A 22597-nucleotide genomic window follows, 5' to 3' on the forward strand; every position below is an offset into this window, starting at 1 on the left:
TTCTTACTCCTCTCAGCTGGAATTTTGGACCACTCTTCTTCTCCAAACTGCTCCAGGTCTCTCAGATTTGAAGGGTGCTTCTTCAACAGCAGTTCTGAGATCTCTCCATAGGTGTTCAATGGGATTTAGATCTGGACTCATTGCTGGCCTCTTCAGAACTCTCCAGCTTTGTCTCCAACCATTTCTTGGTGCTTTCTGAGGTATGTTTGGGGTCATTGTCCTGCTGGAACACCCATGACCTCTGACCCAGACCCAGCTTTCTGACAGTAGGCCCTACATTGTGGCCCAAGATCTTTTGATAGTCTCCAGATTTCATGATTCCTGTCACACAGTCAAGGCACTAGAGCCCTGCACTGGAGCCCTAGGCCCGAGGGGCCCGACAGCCCGAGGGCCGGGCTTCAGGCCAATGATCATATCATTACCTCGGACACGGGCCGGGCTCGGGCTCTTTTGTTTTCAACCTGCCAATTGGAGCAATGTGTCGTGTTTGTGTTTAACTAATTTAAATGGCAACACTTGAATGCAGCAGCCGCTCTTCCTGCTCCACGTGTCCCAGCCAGCGGTAGCAGCAGCGAGTGCGCTTTCAGCGCAGCTGGAAGAGCGATGGAAGAAAGGAGGACTGGACTGGCCGCTGAAACTGTGGATGCTCTTCTTTTTCTGCATGATGCCAAGTAAACAGACTGTTCTTCTTGTGGTGTTTAAAGAGCAGAGTTTGCCATGTTAAGCAGCTCACTGTTGTTGAACTGGACGTCGCCATGTTCAGAACTGATTAATAGTTCTACTATAGAATAGAATAGAAGTGTTTATTTGTTAATAGGCCTACAATTGCTGCGTTATGCAGGTCAGCTGTTGCTGTGCGCTGCTGCATCACGCACGCGTGCAAAAAATAAATAAATAAATAAAGCCGGGCTTGATACAGGTTCGGCCCTGATAATTCTGAAAACCTGTCGGGTCGGGCCGGGCTAGGGCTCCACCCCCTCGGGCCTGGGCCGGACTCGGGCCCGGATAATAGGCCCATGCAGGGCACTACAAGGCACCCAGTGCCAGAGGCAGCAAAACAACCCCAAAACATCCTTGAAGCTCCTCCATGTTTGACTGTAGGTACTGTGTTCTTTTCTTTGTAGGCCTCATTCTGTTTTCTGTAAACAGTAGAATGACGTGCTTTTCCAAAAAGCTCTACCTTAGTCTCATCTGTCCACTAAATGTTCTCCCAGAAGGATTGAGGCTTACTCAGGTCCATTTTTGCAAACTCCAGTCTGGCTTTTTTCTGTCTCTTTGTCAGCAGTGGGGTTCTCCTGGGTCTCCTGCCATAGCGCTTCATCTCATTCAGATGACCACGTATGGTCCCAGCTGACACTTTTGCACCCTGAGTCTGCAGGACAGCCTGAATCTGTGTGGAAGTTGACTGAGGATGTTTATCCACCATTCCAACTATCCTGTGTTGCATTCTTTTGTCTGTTTTTCTCTTCCGTCCACGTCCAGGGAGATTAGCCACAGCTCCATGGTTATAAACTTCTTGATTATTTTAGACACAGTGGACAAAGGAATCTCAGGATCTCTGGAGATGGTCTTTAACCTTGAGATTGTTCAGATTTTTACTCTATTTTGCTTCTTAAGTCCTCAGATGATTCTGGGCTCGTCTTTCTCTCCTCCATGTTTGGTGTGACACACACAGACACACAACACAAAGGTTGAGTCAACTTTTAGACATTCTAACTGGCTTCAGGTGTGATTTCTAGATTGCAGCACCTGTTACTGCCACAGGTGAGTTTAAATGAGCATCACATGCTGGAAATAAAATGATTCACCCACAGTTTAAAAAGGGGACAATCATTTTGTGTAAAATTATGTCAATTTTGTCTTTTTTCTTCTGCTTTTGTGTTGTTCCAATGCACATGAAGGAAATAAACATGTTTGTACCAAAAACATTTGTAATTGCAACAATTTCTGGGAGAAATGGTGAATTTTCTGGAAAAATTCCAGGGGTGCCAATACTTTCGTCCATGACTGGATGTCATATAGATCCATAATCTCAGGGTGAAACATTTAAAATCCTTATTTCTTATTAAAAAAAAACAATTTTAAACTCAGTATGGAATAAACTAGATCACAACACAAGACCAATAAAAATATTTTTAATAAAGAAATCTTGTCCTTCTGAAAGCATGCTCATTTGTTCTCAATACTTGGTCGGGGCTCCTTCTGCATGAATTCCTGCATTAATGCAGCGAGGGTTTCCTGAGGTGTTGTTGAAGCTCAGGTTGCTTTGATCGTAAACTTTATATATGAGAATTTGTGCTCATTCATTCTGATGAGGTCAGGCACTGATGCTGGACATGACAGGGATCCAGGTCAGGGATCTGTGTGGGCCAGCCGAGTTCCTCCACACTGAGCTCATCAAACCATTTCTTTATCGTCCTCTGTGCACTTGGACACCACTCATGTTTGAACAGAAAAGGGCCTTCCTCAAATTGCTGCCTCACAGCTGGAAGCATAGCATTGTCCAGAATGTCTTGGTCTGCTGAAGCATTAAGATCAGCCTTCATTGGAGATAAGGGGTCTAGACCAGACCCTGAAGAACAGCCCCACGCCATTATCCCTCCTCCACCAAACTTCACAGTTCGAACAGTGCTTTCAGAAAAGCAATGTTCTTTTCTAGCATTTTCTAAAAAAAACCTTAGTTGGCTGTGGACTGTGCAGCTGGGATTAAGGGTCTTATTGTAAGGCTGGCATCCATCACAGACGCTTGCAGTCACTGAGCTCAGAACGACCCATTTTCTGTTACGAACATTTGTGAATGGGGATTGCATGGATAGGTGATGATTTTACACACCTGGATTCAATAATTAATACAGTGCACTGAAAGTCATAATGATGGTGGGGCCGCTTAATATACCTCCTTTATGATACTGAGGTCAGAAAATCCAGTCTAATTTAGGTGAAGATGTGCTGGTTGGATATGCTTAAATGGTTATTCAGTGGCTAACAACACAAATGAACAAGAATTTTAAGGCCTATCAGATTTCGATTGAGCCCTGTTTGGCCCTGGTTATCACTGGATCTGCCCCAGTCAGAATGGGAATGGGACAACAGAGTGCCGTCTCAGTTTATGTCCTTTTACAAGCACATTAACAAAATGACCTGTCAAAATGTTGGTTTAAACAGTTATCACAGTAGCACTGCACAGTGCTGAAACTAAAGTGTACACTCATCAAATACAGTCACACTGTCTCCAAGAACTTTATATTTTTCAGTGTTTTCTGACTGGGAGGAGTACAGTTTGGTGCTACCGTCCCGGACGAGCCCCCAAGGTAAGACAAAACTAAACTGTCATTCAGTAAGAAAACAGATAAAATACAGTCAAGCATGAGCTTCAGGATCAGTGTCGGCCATTTTCACTTATGTTACAGAATTTGCTGCAGACCACGTAAAAGAGGACCAAGGGCCAAATTTGGCCCCCAGGCCATAGTTTGGATTACCGTGATATAGTGTATCTGTAATTACTCTTAATGTATAAGGCATGTATTTCAAACAACATGCATTTTTCCAAGAGTGAACCAAACATTGAAACAGAGAATGACCAACTAAAAGAAACTCAGGATCTTGGAATAATTTTAACAGACGCACAGTGGAAATCTGCCAAACACAGCCTAACACAGCTAAAAGTAATAACAGAGTTCATCTATCAAGCGATAAACTTGCTAAACTCTGCCCCAATATTAATCCGCCGTGCCCCCGATGCAGAGGCCAGCAGGTTTAATGCAAATGTTCTGGCTGTGCCCCTATTTTTAAAGCCCATGTACTAAAAAAGTGCATGCTTAGCAAAAATAACTATCTCTAAAACTAATATTGGAACAAAAAATAAAATGTAATAATATTCAAGTGTGAAAAAAAATCCTCATAGGAAAGACCCCGCAGAGCAAAAAGCCCCTCTTCATGTTCATACCAAGAAAACTGCACCAGGGCAGGTCGAGGGACAAATTTACAGTAAATGTTAAACAAGCACTGACATGCAGACAGTGATAGTGTTAGTCAGTCTCCGGTGGGTCCAGAAGAATAATGTTTAACAGAAAGGGAATGTTTAAGAATTCTTTTACACTCTCTGACTGTAGAAAAGGCTTCATGGCTTCTTACCACCAAATTACTGAGACCTCATCTGTGTACAGTATATTCTCAGAGTTCTGGTGAGTTAAAATGTGACACATACTGTATTATTACATAAGGGGGCAAAGAGACGCGTGTCCAGTCTGGTCTACAGTTTCTGCATCAGCTACACTGCAGATAGGAGACATCTACGTAGGCACAGAAATCTACATTCAATAAATAACGGCAAACTCTATTCTGTTTTCAGCACCAATCACTGGATGACAGACGTCCTGAAAACTTAAGGCCTCATTGACTTTTCATGTTGTTTAGTTTCTTCATTATTTAACCCTGGAACAAAAAACAGAGATTCCAGTCTCTGCCTTTCCATTGAGCTGATACTTTTTTGCTTTCATGTAAAAATGTCATTGAAAGAACTGACAGTAAACCTTTATTCCCTCAGACTTTAAACTCAAACTTCACACTGAAAACCATGTCCCCATGGGCCATGTGCACACATGAAAATCCCCACATGGTGGCATGACTGATTCAAAATCAAACTAATGGTACAACCCTAACTCCAAAAAAGTTGGGATAATGTGTAAAACATAAATAAAAACAAGAGTCAATGATTGTCAAATCACATAAACCCATATTTTATTCACAGGAGAACATAAAGAACATCAGATGTTGAAACTGAGACATGAACATTTTAGCTTATTTTGAATTTAAGGGGAAACAACACGCCTCAGAAAAGTAGGGACAGGACAACAAAAGGCTGGAAAAGTAAGAGGCACCAGCTGGAGGAGCATTTTACAGCTAATTAGGTTAATTTGAAACAAACGGGTAATATGGCAGGGTGTGAGAGAGGAGTTTTAGAGAGGCAGAGTCTCTCTGACGTAAAGATAGGTTCACCAATCTGTGCTGGAAAATGTGGAACAATTTCAGAAAATGTAAAATAGCAAAGACTCTGAAGCTCCTCCATCTCCAGTCCATAATATCAGAAGATTCAGAGAATTCTGGAAGAATCTCTGAGATGAAGGGACAAAGCCAAAGGTCAGTACTGATACCTGTGATCTTGGGGCCCTCAGGGGCCACTGAATTTAAAAACAGGTGTGAATCTGGACTGGAACCACTGCATGGGCTCAGGGACATTCCAGAAGTTCACACAGCTGGCTGTGCCATCCACAAATGCAAGAAGAAGCCGTATGTGAGCCACATCCATCGTTGCTGGGCCAAACTCATCGAGGTTGGACTGAGACCAAATGGAAAACTGTTCTGGGGTCAGAGGAATCAAAATGTGAAAACCTGTAGTGTCCTGTGGACTACAGAGGAGAGGGAGCATCCTTGTTCCCCTGGCTCACTTCTAAAGTCAGCGTCTCTGACGATACGGGGTTGCATGAGTGCAGGGGGGTCAAAGGTCAAGTCCTGGGGCCAAACCTGACCCATGACCTGCAAGATCATATCATATCTTTATTCTAAGGGGCCAACCTGTTTGAACTCTGCATAAAAATGTAAACCTAACTGTGATGATTTAAAATATTCTAAATAAAAAGTAAAGAGTAGGAATAATTAGATAAAAGTCAGGAATGTGGGAAATTAAATTTATTTGTGTTTTCATTTCATATTTTCAATTTTGCATCTCATAATTATGACTTAAACTTATAAATGTGACTTTTTATCTCATATTTTGACCTTTTAGTTTCACAGTTTTATATTTTGGTGATATTTTAAATATTTTTACTTATTATTCTGAATTTATCCCACCTCTTGCCCTGTTCAGTTCCTACCTTTGGCTTTTAATCCCATTGATACCTTTACCTTTACACTCACTTTTTAACTCATATTTGATATTTCAAACATCACTGTGACTTTCTATTTCATATATTTAAAAAATATACATAAAATATAAAAATCTAAATAAAATAAAACATGATTTGACATCTAATTATGGGTTTTGACCTTTTGAACTAATACATTTGACCTTTATCTCAGACTTTGACCTTTGGGCAGCTCTGACATCTGAACCGACACCATCAGTGCTGAGAGGCAGAGAGAGCTTTTAGAGACACCGATGCTCCCATCCAGACCACGTCTCTGGCAGGGAAGGCTGCCACTGTTTCAGCTAGACCACAGACCACATCCATCACAACAGCATGGCTTCACAGGAGGAGAGTCCAGGTCCTGACCTGGTCTGACTGCAGTCCAGACCTTTCACCAGCAGAAAACCTTGGAGCATTAGAAAAGGAGAAACTGAAGAATCAGACAGGAATGGGACAACATTCCTCTCCCAAAAACTCCTACAACTGGTCTCCTAATTCCCCAGACCTTTACAGACCGCTGTTAGAGAAGAGTGGCCCTGTCCCTACTTTTTTGAGAAGTGCTGCTGCCATCAATAATAAAATGAGCCAATATTTATCATGAAAAGGTAAAAAGACTCAGTTTCAACATTTTATTTGCTTTTTTTCTGAAGAAAATTTGGGTTCAGGAGATATCAAATGTTCCACTCTGCAGTCTTTCTCATTTTCCCTACAGCCCCTGAACGCAGCGTGCGTGGCCAAGACACGTCTTTGATGACGTAACACCCTGGTTCACTCCGCCGGAAGTCTTTTGGATTTTTCGGTCACTTCCTTCTCTTCGTCGTCTGTCCAAATGATCTGTGAGGACTAAAGCGAGACTAGAGAACATTTATCACATTTGCTGAGGCTCCAAGGTGTGACCGTTGAACCATGGCGTATGATAGCCGTGTTTAGGTAAGTTTCTATCGGCGTTAGCATGTTAGCATGTGGAGGACTGTCACGGTTAACCGTAGATGGACAGTTAGCCGGTTTTAACGGAACACTGGCTAACAGTACTATTGTAGTAACAGTACTATTGTAGTAACAGTACTATTATAGTAACAGTACTATTATAGTAACAGTATTATTATAGTAACAGTACTATTGTAGTAACAGTACTATTATAGTAACAGTATTATTATAGTAACAGTACTATTGTAGTAACAGTACTATTATAGTAACAGTATTATTATAGTAACAGTACTATTGTAGTAACAGTACTATTATAGTAACAGTACTATTATAGTAACAGTATTATTAAAGTAACAGTACTATTGTAGTAACAGTACTATTATAGTAACAGTATTATTATAGTAACAGTACTATTGTAGTAACAGTACTATTATAGTAACAGTACTATTATAGTAACAGTATTATTATAGTAACAGTACTATTGTAGTAACAGTACTATTATAGTAACAGTATTATTATAGTAACAGTACTATTGTAGTAACAGTACTATTATAGTAACAGTATTATTATAGTAACAGTACTATTGTAGTAACAGTACTATTATAGTAACAGTACTATTATAGTAACAGTATTATTAAAGTAACAGTACTATTGTAGTAACAGTACTATTATAGTAACAGTATTATTATAGTAACAGTACTATTGTAGTAACAGTACTATTATAGTAACAGTACTATTATAGTAACAGTATTATTATAGTAACAGTACTATTGTAGTAACAGTACTATTATAGTAACAGTACTATTATAGTAACAGTATTATTAAAGTAACAGTACTATTGTAGTAACAGTACTATTATAGTAACAGTATTATTATAGTAACAGTACTATTGTAGTAACAGTACTATTGTAGTAACAGTATTATTATAGTAACAGTACTATTATAGTAACAGTATTATTATAGTAACAGTACTATTGTAGTAACAGTACTATTGTAGTAACAGTATTATTATAGTAACAGTACTATTATAGTAACAGTATTATTATAGTAACAGTACTATTGTAGTAACAGTACTATTATAGTAACAGTACTATTATAGTAACAGTATTATTATAGTAACAGTACTATTGTAGTAACAGTACTATTGTAGTAACAGTATTATTATAGTAACAGTACTATTGTAGTAACAGTACTATTATAGTAACAGTACTATTATAGTAACAGTATTATTATAGTAACAGTACTATTGTAGTAACAGTACTATTATAGTAACAGTACTATTATAGTAACAGTATTATTATAGTAACAGTACTATTATAGTAACAGTATTATTAAAGTAACAGTACTATTGTAGTAACAGTACTATTATAGTAACAGTACTATTATAGTAACAGTATTATTATAGTAACAGTACTATTGTAGTAACAGTACTATTGTAGTAACAGTACTATTATAGTAACAGTACTATTATAGTAACAGTATTATTAAAGTAACAGTACTATTGTAGTAACAGTACTATTATAGTAACAGTATTATTATAGTAACAGTACTATTGTAGTAACAGTACTATTGTAGTAACAGTACTATTATAGTAACAGTACTATTATAGTTACAGTATTATTATAGTAACAGTACTATTGTAGTAACAGTACTATTGTAGTAACAGTACTATTATAGTAACAGTATTATTAAAGTAACAGTACTATTGTAGTAACAGTACTATTGTAGTAACAGTACTATTATAGTAACAGTACTATTATAGTTACAGTATTATTATAGTAACAGTACTATTGTAGTAACAGTACTATTATAGTAACAGTACTATTATAGTAACAGTATTATTAAAGTAACAGTACTATTGTAGTAACAGTACTATTATAGTAACAGTATTATTATAGTAACAGTACTATTGTAGTAACAGTACTATTATAGTAACAGTACTATTATAGTAACAGTATTATTATAGTAACAGTACTATTGTAGTAACAGTACTATTATAGTAACAGTACTATTATAGTAACAGTATTATTATAGTAACAGTACTATTATAGTAACAGTATTATTAAAGTAACAGTACTATTGTAGTAACAGTACTATTATAGTAACAGTACTATTATAGTAACAGTATTATTATAGTAACAGTACTATTGTAGTAACAGTACTATTATAGTAACAGTACTATTATAGTAACAGTATTATTATAGTAACAGTACTATTGTAGTAACAGTACTATTATAGTAACAGTACTATTATAGTAACAGTACTATTATAGTAACAGTATTATTATAGTAACAGTACTATTGTAGTAACAGTACTATTATAGTAACAGTACTATTATAGTAACAGTATTATTATAGTAACAGTACTATTATAGTAACAGTATTATTATAGTAACAGTACTATTGTAGTAACAGTACTATTATAGTAACAGTACTATTATAGTAACAGTATTATTATAGTAACAGTACTATTGTAGTAACAGTACTATTATAGTAACAGTACTATTATAGTAACAGTATTATTATAGTAACAGTACTATTGTAGTAACAGTACTATTATAGTAACAGTACTATTATAGTAACAGTACTATTGTAGTAACAGTACTATTATAGTAACAGTATTATTAAAGTAACAGTACTATTGTAGTAACAGTACTATTGTAGTAACAGTACTATTGTAGTAACAGTACTATTATAGTAACAGTATTATTAAAGTAACAGTACTATTGTAGTAACAGTACTATTGTAGTAACAGTACTATTGTAGTAACAGTACTATTATAGTAAAAGTACTATTAAAGTAACAGTACTATTGTAGTAACAGTACTATTGTAGTAACAGTACTATTGTAGTAACAGTACTATTATAGTAACAGTACTATTGTAGTAACAGTACTATTGTAGTAACAGTACTGTTATAGTAACAGTATTGTTATAATAACAGTACTATTATAGTAACAGTACTATTATAGTAACAGTACTATTGTAGTAACAGTACTATTGTAGTAACAGTACTATTATAGTAACAGTATTATTATAGTAACAGTATTATTATAGTAACAGTACTATTATAGTAACAGTACTATTGTAGTAACAGTACTATTATAGTAACAGTATTGTTATAGTAACAGTATTATTATAGTAACAGTACTATTGTAGTAACAGTACTATTATAGTAACAGTATTATTATAGTAACAGTACTATTGTAGTAACAGTACTATTATAGTAACAGTATTGTTATAGTAACAGTACTATTATAGCAACAGTATTATTAAAGTAACAGTACTATTGTAGTAACAGTACTATTATAGTAACAGTATTATTATAGTAACAGTATTGTTATAGTAACAGTATTATTATAGTAACAGTACTATTGTAGTAACAGTACTATTATAGTAACAGTACTATTGTAGTAACAGTACTATTGTAGTAACAGTATTATTATAGTAACAGTATTGTTATAGTAACAGTATTATTATAGTAACAGTACTATTATAGTAACAGTACTATTGTAGTAACAGTACTATTATAGTAACAGTATTGTTATAGTAACAGTATTATTATAGTAACAGTACTATTGTAGTAACAGTACTATTATAGTAACAGTATTATTATAGTAACAGTACTATTGTAGTAACAGTACTATTATAGTAACAGTATTGTTATAGTAACAGTACTATTATAGCAACAGTATTATTAAAGTAACAGTACTATTGTAGTAACAGTACTATTGTAGTAACAGTACTATTATAGTAACAGTACTATTATAGTAACAGTACTATTATAGTAACAGTATTATTATAGTAACAGTACTATTGTAGTAACAGTACTATTATAGTAACAGTACTATTGTAGTAACAGTACTATTGTAGTAACAGTACTATTATAGTAACAGTATTGTTATAGAAACAGTATTATTATAGTAACAGTACTATTATAGTAACAGTACTATTGTAGTAACAGTACTATTATAGTAACAGTATTGTTATAGTAACAGTATTATTATAGTAACAGTACTATTGTAGTAACAGTAATATTATAGTAACAGTATTATTATAGTAACAGTACTATTGTAGTAACAGTACTATTATAGTAACAGTATTGTTATAGTAACAGTATTGTTATAGTAACAGTACTATTATAGTAACAGTACTATTGTAGTAACAGTACTATTATAGTAACAGTATTGTTATAGTAACAGTATTATTAAAGTAACAGTACTATTCTAGTAACAGTACTATTGTAGTAACAGTACTATTGTAGTAACAGTATTATTACAGTGACAGTATTATAATAGTAACAGAACTATTACAGTAACAGTATTATCACAGTAACAGTTTTATAATAGTAACAGTACTATTATAGTAACAGTATTATTATAGTAACAGTATTATCACAGTAACAGTTTTATAATAGTAACAGTACTATTATAGTAACAGTATTATTATTGTAACTGTATTATCACAGTAACAGTATTATAATAGTAACAGTATTATTTCAGTAACAGTACTATTATAGTAACAGTATTATCACAGTAACAGCATTATTACAGTTACAGTACTATTATAGTAACAGTATTATTACAGTAACAGTACTATAACAGTTACAGTACTTCTACAGTAACAGTACTACTAGAGTAACAGTACTACTACAGTAACAGTACTTTAACCGTTACAGTAACAGTCCTATCACAGTAACAGTGCTATAACAGTAACAGTGCTACTACAGTAACAGTACTACTACAGTAACAGTACTTTAACCGTTACAGTAACAGCCCTATCACAGTAACAGTGCTATAACAGTAACAGTGCTACTACAGTAACAGTACTACTACAGTAACAGTACTTTAACCGTTACAGTAACCGTCCTATCACAGTAACAGTGCTATAACAGTAACAGTGCTACTACAGTAACAGTACTACTACAGTAACAGTACTTTAACCGTTACAGTAACAGCCCTATCACAGTAACAGTGCTACTACAGTAACAGTACTATAACAGTAACAGTACTACTACAGTAACAGTACTTTAACCGTTACAGTAACAGCCCTATCACAGTAACAGTGCTACTACAGTAACAGTACTATAACAGTAACAGTACTACTACAGTAACAGTACTTTAACCGTTACAGTAACCGCCCTATCACAGTAACAGTGCTACTACAGTAACAGTACTATAACAGTAACAGTACTACTACAGTAACAGTACTTTAACCGTTACAGTAACCGTCCTATCACAGTAACAGTGCTACTACAGTAACAGTACTATAACAGCGTTATTTCCCGGAGGATGGAGCAGATCTAAACTGTATTTCTGTGCTAGTTTAACCGTGGATGAGGACGCAGTAGTTTTATCTTATATAACCTGAACATTAGCCTTCTTCTCCTCTGATATCATTTAAATGGATCCTCTAATAAACGCTGTTCTGGTTCTTAACGGCATTTATTCAGGATTTCACACAGAGAGACGGGAACAACTTAAACATTAAATAGACTAAAACCTTAAAGAGCAGACAGATGTAGGGCTATCAGGCATGGGTGACCAGAAGCAGCTGTAGTACTCGGTGTACTAGTGAAACACTGTAATATTATTGATGTTATTAATGTTAATAATGTTAATAATGTAATTAATGTTATTCAGTTATATAGTTATGGTAATGAGCTGTATTGTGCTGTCTATTTAAATGAAATAAAGGGAAGAGATCTCGTTTATATGGATCTAGCTTCTGTTAACGATTCTGACAGCTGATCAACATAATAATAATAATAATAATGATAATAACAATAATAATAACGATAATAACAATAATAATGATAATAGTAATAATAGTAATAAGTAACATGCTGATGCGTGACATTTGGCTTTAAATCAGAACTGACTTTGTTTTTGGTTTATTTCTGTACAGAAATAAAAACCCAGATATATCTCATGTATCACCATTTAAAATAGAAGAAGATCAGATTTGTGGCCCTGATCAGGTTAAATATAAGACATGAGAAAAGCAGGGTGAACCTAGGGCTGGGTGTCATGGACCAAAAATCCTGCACTGGGATTTTTTAATTGATTTCAGTTATGTAAAACATTTCCAAATGTTTTTTCTCTGTAAAATAGTTTTCACAATACCAGAATTATAAACTTTATAAGTTACAGTTAGATAAAATTTGACTGCCAGGAGAGCTAGAACAGTTGAGAGTAAAGGCTTATGTTTCATTTTACTCCTGACATGTTTAAACTGTGGAATAAATACTGAAAACATTTGTTTTTCAGAGGATATTTACAGGCCTGGACAGGAGCCTAACCAGAGCTACGGCACCATGAGGTGACGACTGTGACATCAGGTTTTTATTCTGACGTGGACATATGGCAAGGTCAGTCTGTCATGATGCTAGAATGATAAACTTTCATATGATTATTGGACATATTAGACCAGATAGATAGCTGTTTCTAGGATGTGATAGTGGCTAAACTGTACTGACTTATTTGACTGATACTGAGGTTACAAACTAATATATATTCAGGGGTAGAAAGTAGATTTATACAGAGCTTAACAAATGTATTAGAGCACCCTAACCCTAACCAAAGTCAGGTTTCTGCCACAGCTGCCCTAAATTAACAGCATTGGTTATTATCGAAATCATTTTGATGTTTCTGCAATGGTTAATACACCAATATGTAGAAGCTCTTTAACCCAAATGATATTTTTAATGCTAAAATAGAATTATTATTGTTATCCATGAATTTTACAGTTTACTGATTTACAAAAAAACTGAAAAAATAGTAAAGCACATGAATATTTCTGATTAATATGTCAAATTATAGTTATTTACTGTCATTCCTGAACAGAAAAATGAGTTTTAGTGGTTGAATGTTATGCTTGATTAATTTCTGACTTCTCAGAGAAGCCCAGTGAGCCGGCTCAGATTTGGGTGAATTCAGTTTGAAATTCCTCATTCCTGTTCAAAATGGTAAAATGTGGAGAGCTGACTGAAAATGAAAGAGTCCGCATTAAAGCACTTCATGATGCTGGATGGTCTCTGAGACATAAAGTGTTCTCACAGTGTGGTCAAGTCTGCTTTGGAGTCAGTCGCCCAGACTGGTACTTAGAAAATGAACCAAGGAAGAGGCAGGAAACCAAAGTTAACTGAAGCAGATGTCAGACACCTGAAGATCTGAAGTACTAGAGACAGAAGGAAGAGCACTGCTGATCTTCAGGCAGAGATGAATCTTCTAGATCAGAGTCTGAGAAAGTCTCCAGAATGACCATAAGCAGACAACTGAGGGAACAAGGCTTAGAGGGAAGAACAGCTGCTAAGAAGCCATTATTGAGGCCTGCAAACATCCAGAAAGGCCTCAGATTTGCCAGGGAGCACAAACACTGGACTGTTGATGACTGGAAGAAGGTCCTCTGGACAGACCAGTCCAAGTTTGACCTCTTGGGTCAGCATGGTCATGTTTATGTCAGCAGAAAAGCTGGAGAAGGTTCTGATGCCAGATGCACCCACAGTGAAACACGGTGGAGAGTCCAGTATGGTATGGGGTTCCATCTGTGGATACGGCGTGGGCAAATGAGTGAAAATCCACGGTATCATGAACAAGAACGTCTACTGAAACTTGATTAATTCCCCACTACTACCTGTTTCTACACCACAACAATGACGAAACAGTTGTCGTCACCCAATAACGGATCATGTGATGTTCTCAGTTATCAACAATAGTAAAAGCCCTGCACACTGAACTGCACAAATGCTCCCGCAGTGTTTCAGTACTGCAGCTCATGTATGCTCATCTACCCTGACACTAAAAGAGTTTGCTGGCAATATTTGAATTAGTTTCTCATCTATGACCCTGTCTTATGAAATAGACAGTGTTTACAGCTTTGTTACTGTTTTCTACAGTTCTTCACTAGAATAACAGAGATTTTATCCTATTAAAACATCTGTATTAAAAAGGGTCACCACATTTCACATCCTTAGAGGATTCCCTGGTTTTATCTTTACCTCAGTGATTTTTGTATTTAAACCTTTATTAGCAGGTTAAACAGACACAAACAACAGTGACAGGGTGGTGTGTTCCTCCTCCACAGGATCAGTTTCTCCTGCCTGCCGGCCTCCTGGTACTGCAGCGTATCTCTGCTGTCTCTGAGCTGTATCCCCAGGCAGAAACTTCTGCTGCTGCTGGTCTTCATCATGTCTGCCCTCATCCTCATGGTCACCTACCAGAAGCAGCTGTGGGGCCCGCAGCGAAGGCCGGGCTCCCGATTCAACAAGTAAGTGAACAAATCCTATTTAAGGTGAAACATGTCTGAAAAACATGCAAAGTATAGAAATCATATTCAATCTACTTTAGACTGACTTCTGTCCAACTTTCTTCAAACTAGTTTCTGCTTATTTTGATTTATTGCTATGCAGCTGACCTGAGGCAGCTGTTTCAGTGAATTTTGTAAAGTCTTTGAATCAGTCTTTTCTCTACCACCTGAATGGGCTTTTTGTACTCATGAATCAGCTTCTGTTGAGTCAAACTCCTACGTCTTTTCTAGAATCTTCATCATTTTCTGAATAAGTCAGTGTTGATCAGATTTGTTTGAAGGTTAAAGAGAGCTAAGAGGAGCTGGAGAATCATATTTTCTCCTAAAATATTTGACTGCCAGCCTTTGCTGCAGAACTATCTAATTGCAGTTGCTTTGCCAGGATGTGCAGTAACATAATCAAATAGAAGTCTGCACCTAGGTTAATATGAAGTAGTACCTAAAAGGTTTACAGAAAGCCTTCAGAGATGACTGTAACTGTATAACAGTGCCACTATTGCACAGTTATTTTGAAAGCAGTAAAAATTTGCATTTTTTTATGCTACTTCATGTTTGTGTGTTTTGAGTTGAGAAATAACAATTCAGAACTATCTTTATTCTCTGCATTTTTCTTGGTAACCAAGCTAGTAGACTTCTAATTCCAGTAATATGTTACATTATAGTTGCAGTTTTGTCCAGTATAATCTAGCAGTATTTCCCACAGGACTGGAATCGATTGGTGGTGGTGGGTTGGGGGGTGTTGATATTTTTTTTATTGCAATATTTTGAAATGTCTTCTAAGCAGCTGTAATTAATTAATTTGTGGCGGTCCGCCACAAATTAATGAATGTATGGAGAAAACTGTCTAGGGCTGGGTAATTCTTGGCAAATTAGATTCACAGTATGGCCTGTAGCAGTTTTCAAATTGCAGACAGTGCAATATTTCCTCAACCTGAAATGTGTCAAAATACCAGTTTGATACAATTTCTTTGCAGAAGAATTTTTGGTAACACTTTCTACTAGCCGACCTATTATAATGCATTATTAGAACATTTATGATGCATTATATCAGCTGTTATAAGCCATTATAAGCAGCCATAACAATTTCTAACAGTGTTTATAAGCAGTGATTATAAGCTTATATGGAGGAATAATTTATAATGCATTATAACTTCATGTGTAAAAAGGAGAGTGTTTTATAAATTCTGGTTTTATAATGCTCTATAACTCCCCCAGCCTTGTCCAGTTATAGATGTTCACAGAAAACTGAATCAATACATCATAAGAAGTTATGATTTCTGTGATTCTCATATTTAATAAGGAGTTATTAACATGCTATAGCATGACTGTAAGTAAAGTGACAGCGCTGTATGAGGTTATTACTCATTATAAGATCTTATGACACAGTTATATCAACCTTTAACAGTATTTGGTGTCTGTAAGTAAAGTGTAAAATTAAAATTCTTCACGATACTTATCCAATCAATTGCTTTATAGATAGATAGTTTATTGTCATTGCTTAGTAAAACACAACAGAATTTTATTTGGCAGTCTCCTCTGTAGCAGCAAATAATATCAATAAATAGATAAACAGCTAAAAGTTAGGAACACAGAGTGCAGTCCCACGAGTCCTACGAGTCAGGTGTCTGGTCCTCTTTCTATATGGTACAGCATACTAGCTCCAGCTAGGTCCTGAATGTTTTTTCATGCAGCCAGTTCCTGTTATCATCAAGACACAGTCTTTGAAGCGGTGGTTAAAAGTCTGCATCCTCATGTCGTGCATCTTGTTGGTGAGAGAGCGGGCATTTGTGAGAAAGATGTTTGGTACGGCAGGTTTGTGTGGGGCTGCTCGTAGCCTAACCTGCTGCCTGGCTCCTTTGCCCCACTTTCTCTACCGTTAGGCAAACATTCAAGTGTCTTTTTTAAGAAATAGCTAACAAAAATTCTCCTTTTCCTGTTCATGTATATGCTTTACTTAATAAGAATCACATAAAAGATTATCATCCCCTCAAGTAAAGCAAATTTGACCTTAGAGCTGAAATCGAAATCAGATATTTTTCAGTTCTATCATCCCCAGTTTAATTTCTCTAGTAATCTGCTGGTTGTAATATAGAATGATTTATTTCTTGTGTTTTTAAACAATACATAACATGAGGAATCTAAAAAAAATCTCATATTAAATCACAATTGCAATATTGAGGGGAAAAAAAATCAGAATTAGATTATCATTAGTATAATCACAGTTTCACATCATTACCAAACTGTGCATCAGTACCACTGACCCCATCTTCACCACTGTTCAAGAAAAGCTCTACATGTTTTTTATATAAAAGTGAAAGTATATCAGAAAATGTCCTATAATGACACCCATTATAAGTATATAAATCTAAGAATATTCACCATAAATGAAAACATGCTCTTTTCAAGCTTACACCTTAACATCCAGGTGGAAGTCACAGTCTTTCCATGCTCTGGGCTGCTTTTACCACCCTTATGTGAAAATGAAAATCTGTTTCAACACTGGAAAGTTCTGGATAAACACAGCTGGCTGATAGTAACCTGATCTTTCTAGTTACTGGGACCAGATGGTTCACAGTAAGTCTAACTGACTGTGTGAGAGCGACTGCAGCTGATGTGGTTGGTGTCCAAGGACAGGCAGAGGCTCACAGGTGGCTCAGTTAAAGTTCCTCTACAGCTCTACGAGAACACCCTCTGAGCATTTAAGCTTTGCTTTATGTGTGTATATAGGTGTAATTCAGTTAGATATGTTAACCAAGGGAGGAAAATGCCTTCAGTAGTTCATTCTGCATATAAAATGATGATTTTCTCTAAACCCTCCTCAGAAATGAGAATATTTTGAGTTGGTGTAGTCAGTGGGAGGCGAGCCTGAACGCCCACAGTGTTTTACTCGTGAGGATAAATTTTGACAACAGATGAAAATTAGGCTGAAAGTCCTAACATTTAAAAAACAGATGGTTTATGGGGTAAAAACAAACTAAGGCAACGGCAGTTAAAATTCTGTGTGTTTAAAAAGAACAGAGGGGTTTGAAACCATGGTGGTGCTTTGTAGAGGGCTTATAAAGAGGAAGAACAGCATTTCCTATAGTAATGCAGTACAAATGTAGATCCAGTAGGGCAGGGTGTTATTGGGATAAAATATAGTGAGATGTACTCTGATATTTCCTGTGATTTGTACACCACAATGTGAAAAAGCACTGGAGGCTCTCTCAATGAAGGCAGAGTTTCCACAGGATTAGATATGAGCAATAACATTTGAATCCTCCAGTCATAATGTAATGATTCTGTACTGAATGCCTCTTTTTATTTTGTATGAGAGGAAATGTGATGGCTAATACCATGACCCAAAGCTGTGATAGTGATATAATGTGTGATAATTAAACTTGAGTATCTGTTTTAGCCTAAGGTATATCTGCTTTCAGCACATTTCTCTTAAATCTTAGATAAATCAAGCCTCTTTTTACCCCTACATTATCAGCCGTTACTCTGAGGCTAGCCTGAGTTTCCTCTGAAAGCAGGGAGAAGGTGTTAAAGGGTGCACAGTCTTCACATGCTGAGTGAGAAGGCACTGCTTGTTTGCCTGGTATTTTTCTGGTGTATTTATTGTGGTGTGTTCAAACTGTGAAAGCTCAAAAAGGCAGTACACTAGTGTTGATCTCATAATGCTCCTTTGTTTGTCCTCCTGCAGGTACCTCTCCATCGCAGAGTCCATGGAGGCCACTGACGTCCTCAACCCCGCTCTGAATTATGGGATTGTGGTGGACTGTGGCAGCAGCGGTTCTCGGGTCTTTGTGTACTACTGGCCCCCCCACAACGGGAACCCCCACACCCTGCTGGACATCAGACAGATGAAGGACAAAGACCGCAAACCTGTGGTGAAGAAGATCAAACCTGGTGAGGATTAGTTGAGTCTGTCAGACCTCCGTCCCTTTCTCCTTACTGCAGACCTTTATGAAACCATCATGCCTTGTGTGAGTATCTGCTATTTGGTCTCTTACTGTGGGGTTTTGCTGCACAGTAAGATCTGAAACCAGGGAATGTTATGTGGGAAGTTTTAAAATTTCCATCAATCTTCATCCCATGTGCATCGCTGGAAAGATTCTCAGTGCTTTTCATTATCAGTCGTTTAGTATCATATCTTGAATTTCTTGTTTTTCTCTTTGCTTTGACACAGAAAGTTAAACACATTTCAGCGTCAAGATCAGTCTTTATTAAACATGGACAGTGTCTGAGTGTGCTGTTAGGATAGTTTGTTAGTTTGTTGATGACTCAGTCACAGAATCAGTAAGGACAGTTCAATCTTTGTGATTTTTTTATCTCAGTGAGAACGGACTGATTAGATTAGAGACACCTGGTTTGTTCAGTGAGCAGTTTAACACCACGTGGCCCTTTGAACCCTGTGACATAACAGGAACCTCCACAGAAGAGCAGACTGTCGATGTTGTCAGGATCCCCGCTGGACTACAGAAATATAACCGTAACACTCACATGTTCATAAAACTGGTCTGGGAAAACTGCTTTCTGTATTTTTAATGAGAAGCAGAGCTTCAGTTGGCCTAGCTGGAGGTGTTATCAGATATTACTGTTATTACAGATGAGTCTGAGTATGTACAGGTTTATGCTGGCTGATAATCAGCTAGCTGATATGTCTGGTAAAGTCTGCACATGTAAGCAGGATTTGACTGTTATCGCAATATGAACATTCATGACAAACACATCACAAAAGTCTGAGATCATATCAGTAAATCAGAGAATGTTTTATGATGCTTTGTAACAGAGCATGTTCATGTTTTAGATGGAGGGTTGGGTCTCTGTTTGCTCTCTGACACTAGTTTGATGCAGACAAATGAAGCTGAAGCTAGCCATCAGCTACTCGCAGATTAACTGGTTATATCCATCCCATTCATGGTTGTGAGGGGGTGGAGCCAGGCCCAGCTGTGATTGGTCGAGAGCTGAGGAACATTCAGACTGAAGGCTGACATATAGAGACAAACATCCAGCCAATCACACACAGTCAGAGTGACCAGTTAACCTGAAAGTATGTTTTTTTACTATGGGAGGAAGCCAGGAGTCTTCTGGCTGTGAGGCAACAGCTCAAACCACTGCACCACTGTGCATCCCAGCTGGTGTCACCTAAAGCAGTGGTTCTCAAACTGGGGTCCCCGGACCCCCCACAGGTTGGGGGTCCATGAAATAATTCATGATAAAGTCTTAAAGTAATGCCATGTAATTAAAAATCAATTAAATACATAAAGGGACCACAGCAGCATAAAACAACCACAGTAAACCAGTCACTCCAACATAATTCAGCTTTGGACCAATAAAAACTCTGATATGATAGTATCACCTAAAGCTATCAGTCGTCATTTATAAAAAGAGCACAGAGGGATTCTTATTCATCTGCTCAAAGGATCACAAAACAGAAGAAGCCACACTCGACTGGACAAGAGCTTTTATTTAGGCAGAAGAGTTTAAAATATCACGTAAATCTAGGAGTACAGGTGGCAGTTAACGAATGTTTCATCAGTGTGGGGGTCCCTGGAACATTGTCTGCCCTTTCAGGGGTCCCTAGCCCTAAAAAGGTTGGGAACCCTGCCCTGAAGGAATATCTTTGTTTTTCAATAATCATTTTGATCCATGCTGCACAAATGTTTCCTAGTTTGACCAAGTTCAGACCGAACAAAGAAGCACGAAACCATTCTCTGTTATCAGAAACACAATATTTGGTATCAAACTAGGGCTGATCAGTAACTAAATATATAACAGGGATTATTTTGGCTCATTACAAATTTGATATGAATTATATCAAAGCCAGTGATGATTTCGTGATGATTTTTCTCATTTTTCATAAAACAAATATATGCACAGTTTTTTCCAAAATATTATAGAAAAAAACGCCACATGATGTAAAGAGCATAAAACCTCTGCTGCAAAAACGTACTGGTCGTTTGAAACACAGGTCAAAGAAATATTACAGCCTCTGTGATTTGGAGATTGTAGTAGGACAGATTATGACTGAAACTAAATTTAGTTTAACGCTCAGCCCTAGTGTGGACATGAATACGAGCTTTCAGTGGGTGTTGACTTGTCGTTTTCCTTTTCTCTGTATCTGGATCTGCCTGACTGTGTGGTATTTCTCTCTCTCAGGTATCTCCACTCTGGCTAAAACGCCCACTCAAGCCAGCGACTACCTCTATCCTCTGCTCAGCTTTGCTGCTGCTCACGTCCCGAAGGACAAACACAAAGAGACGCCGCTCTACATCCTCTGCACTGCTGGCATGAGGCTGCTGCCTGAGAGGTGGGCGCTACATCCTGTTATACCAGTCAGTGATTGGAAGAGATCACTTGAGTCCAGCTGGACTTTTTAACCACATGTGAACATGTTAGTCTGTCTTAAACAGAACTATGATGAATATCTGAAGTCAGACTAACATCTTAACCCTATTCACACTTACACAAACCCCTGAAAACTTTCTGAGGTTTTGGGGCACAGGTCTGGAGTCTGGCTCCTTTCCTGTTCATAATTCCCCCCATCTCTGTTTCAGACTCTGTCTACTGCCCTCCTTTACAATGAAAGCATGAAAAGCTAAAAAGACTGTGAATCTATTTTAAAAATTCCAGGGTTTTGTAGTTGAGCTGTGTGTGTGACAGACAGCAGAAATGTAGTCTTTACCCAGAACTCCTCCTGCCTGCTCCCTGGTATTTTCTGGTCTAGATGACTCTGAAATTCACAGGTTCACATGTGAAATGGGCCCTAGATTACACACCTGTATATCTATTCACTTTTGCATGCTAACACCTTCATGCAGTGGTTCCCAAACTTTTCCTGTTGGGCCCCTATTTGGCTGATGAAAATATTCTCAGACCCCCCCCCCCCCCCCCACCCCTACCCCTACCCCTCAGCGTACATGTTAACTAGAGCCCGACCGATATGGGATTTTTACTCTGCTGCAGTCGAACTGCGCGAGGACGAGGCTGCCTGTGAGTGCTTAGGGGCGGGGAGAGGCCAACGGCAGCAGCTACACAGTGAGAAGGACAACAACAATACGTGCTTTTACGTCAAAGTCTCCAAAACTCTCCAGTAACACCAGAAAAAGTCACTAGATTTGTCGCTAGTTGCTTTTTTTTTTGTAAAAGGGTCACTAGAGGGGTCTGAAAACTCGCTAAATATAGCGACACAGTGGCTAAGTTGGCAATGCTGAGTGAGGGAGAGCTGCTGCTGCACTTTGCGTCTGAGGGGGAGGGGCCAGGCACTCGGGCTGAGTCCAGCATGGAGACACAACACAGAGCGACAGGAGCCAATCACCGCAAAAAAGTTAATTTATCGGCTAGATTTTGGCCGATGCTTAGTAATCTGTGAAACGCTATAATCGGCCCGATAAATCGGCCGGGCTCTAATGTTAACATGTAAAATTATCTAAGCGTACGACTCTCAGTCATGATATTTCCTAACAAATTCCTTT

At 37.3% G+C, this 22597-nt stretch overlaps 1 protein-coding gene across 1 annotated transcript in view; it reads left to right on the forward strand.

Annotated features, from left to right (window-relative positions):
• Positions 1–6697: 6697 nt before the first annotated feature.
• LOC121508280 (ectonucleoside triphosphate diphosphohydrolase 7-like) overlaps positions 6698–22597 on the forward strand; it is a 33073-nt gene continuing 17173 nt past the window's right edge. Inside the window, exons 1-5 of the mRNA XM_041785022.1 lie at positions 6698–6836; positions 13100–13200; positions 14916–15098; positions 18823–19028; positions 21282–21432. Of these exons, the coding sequence (XP_041640956.1) occupies positions 13193–13200; positions 14916–15098; positions 18823–19028; positions 21282–21432 (548 nt within the window). The 5' untranslated portion in view covers positions 6698–6836; positions 13100–13192. The remainder of the gene's footprint in view (positions 6837–13099; positions 13201–14915; positions 15099–18822; positions 19029–21281; positions 21433–22597) is intronic.

This window comes from Cheilinus undulatus, linkage group 4, assembly GCF_018320785.1.
Source record: "Cheilinus undulatus linkage group 4, ASM1832078v1, whole genome shotgun sequence".
NCBI lineage: Eukaryota > Metazoa > Chordata > Actinopteri > Labriformes > Labridae > Cheilinus > Cheilinus undulatus.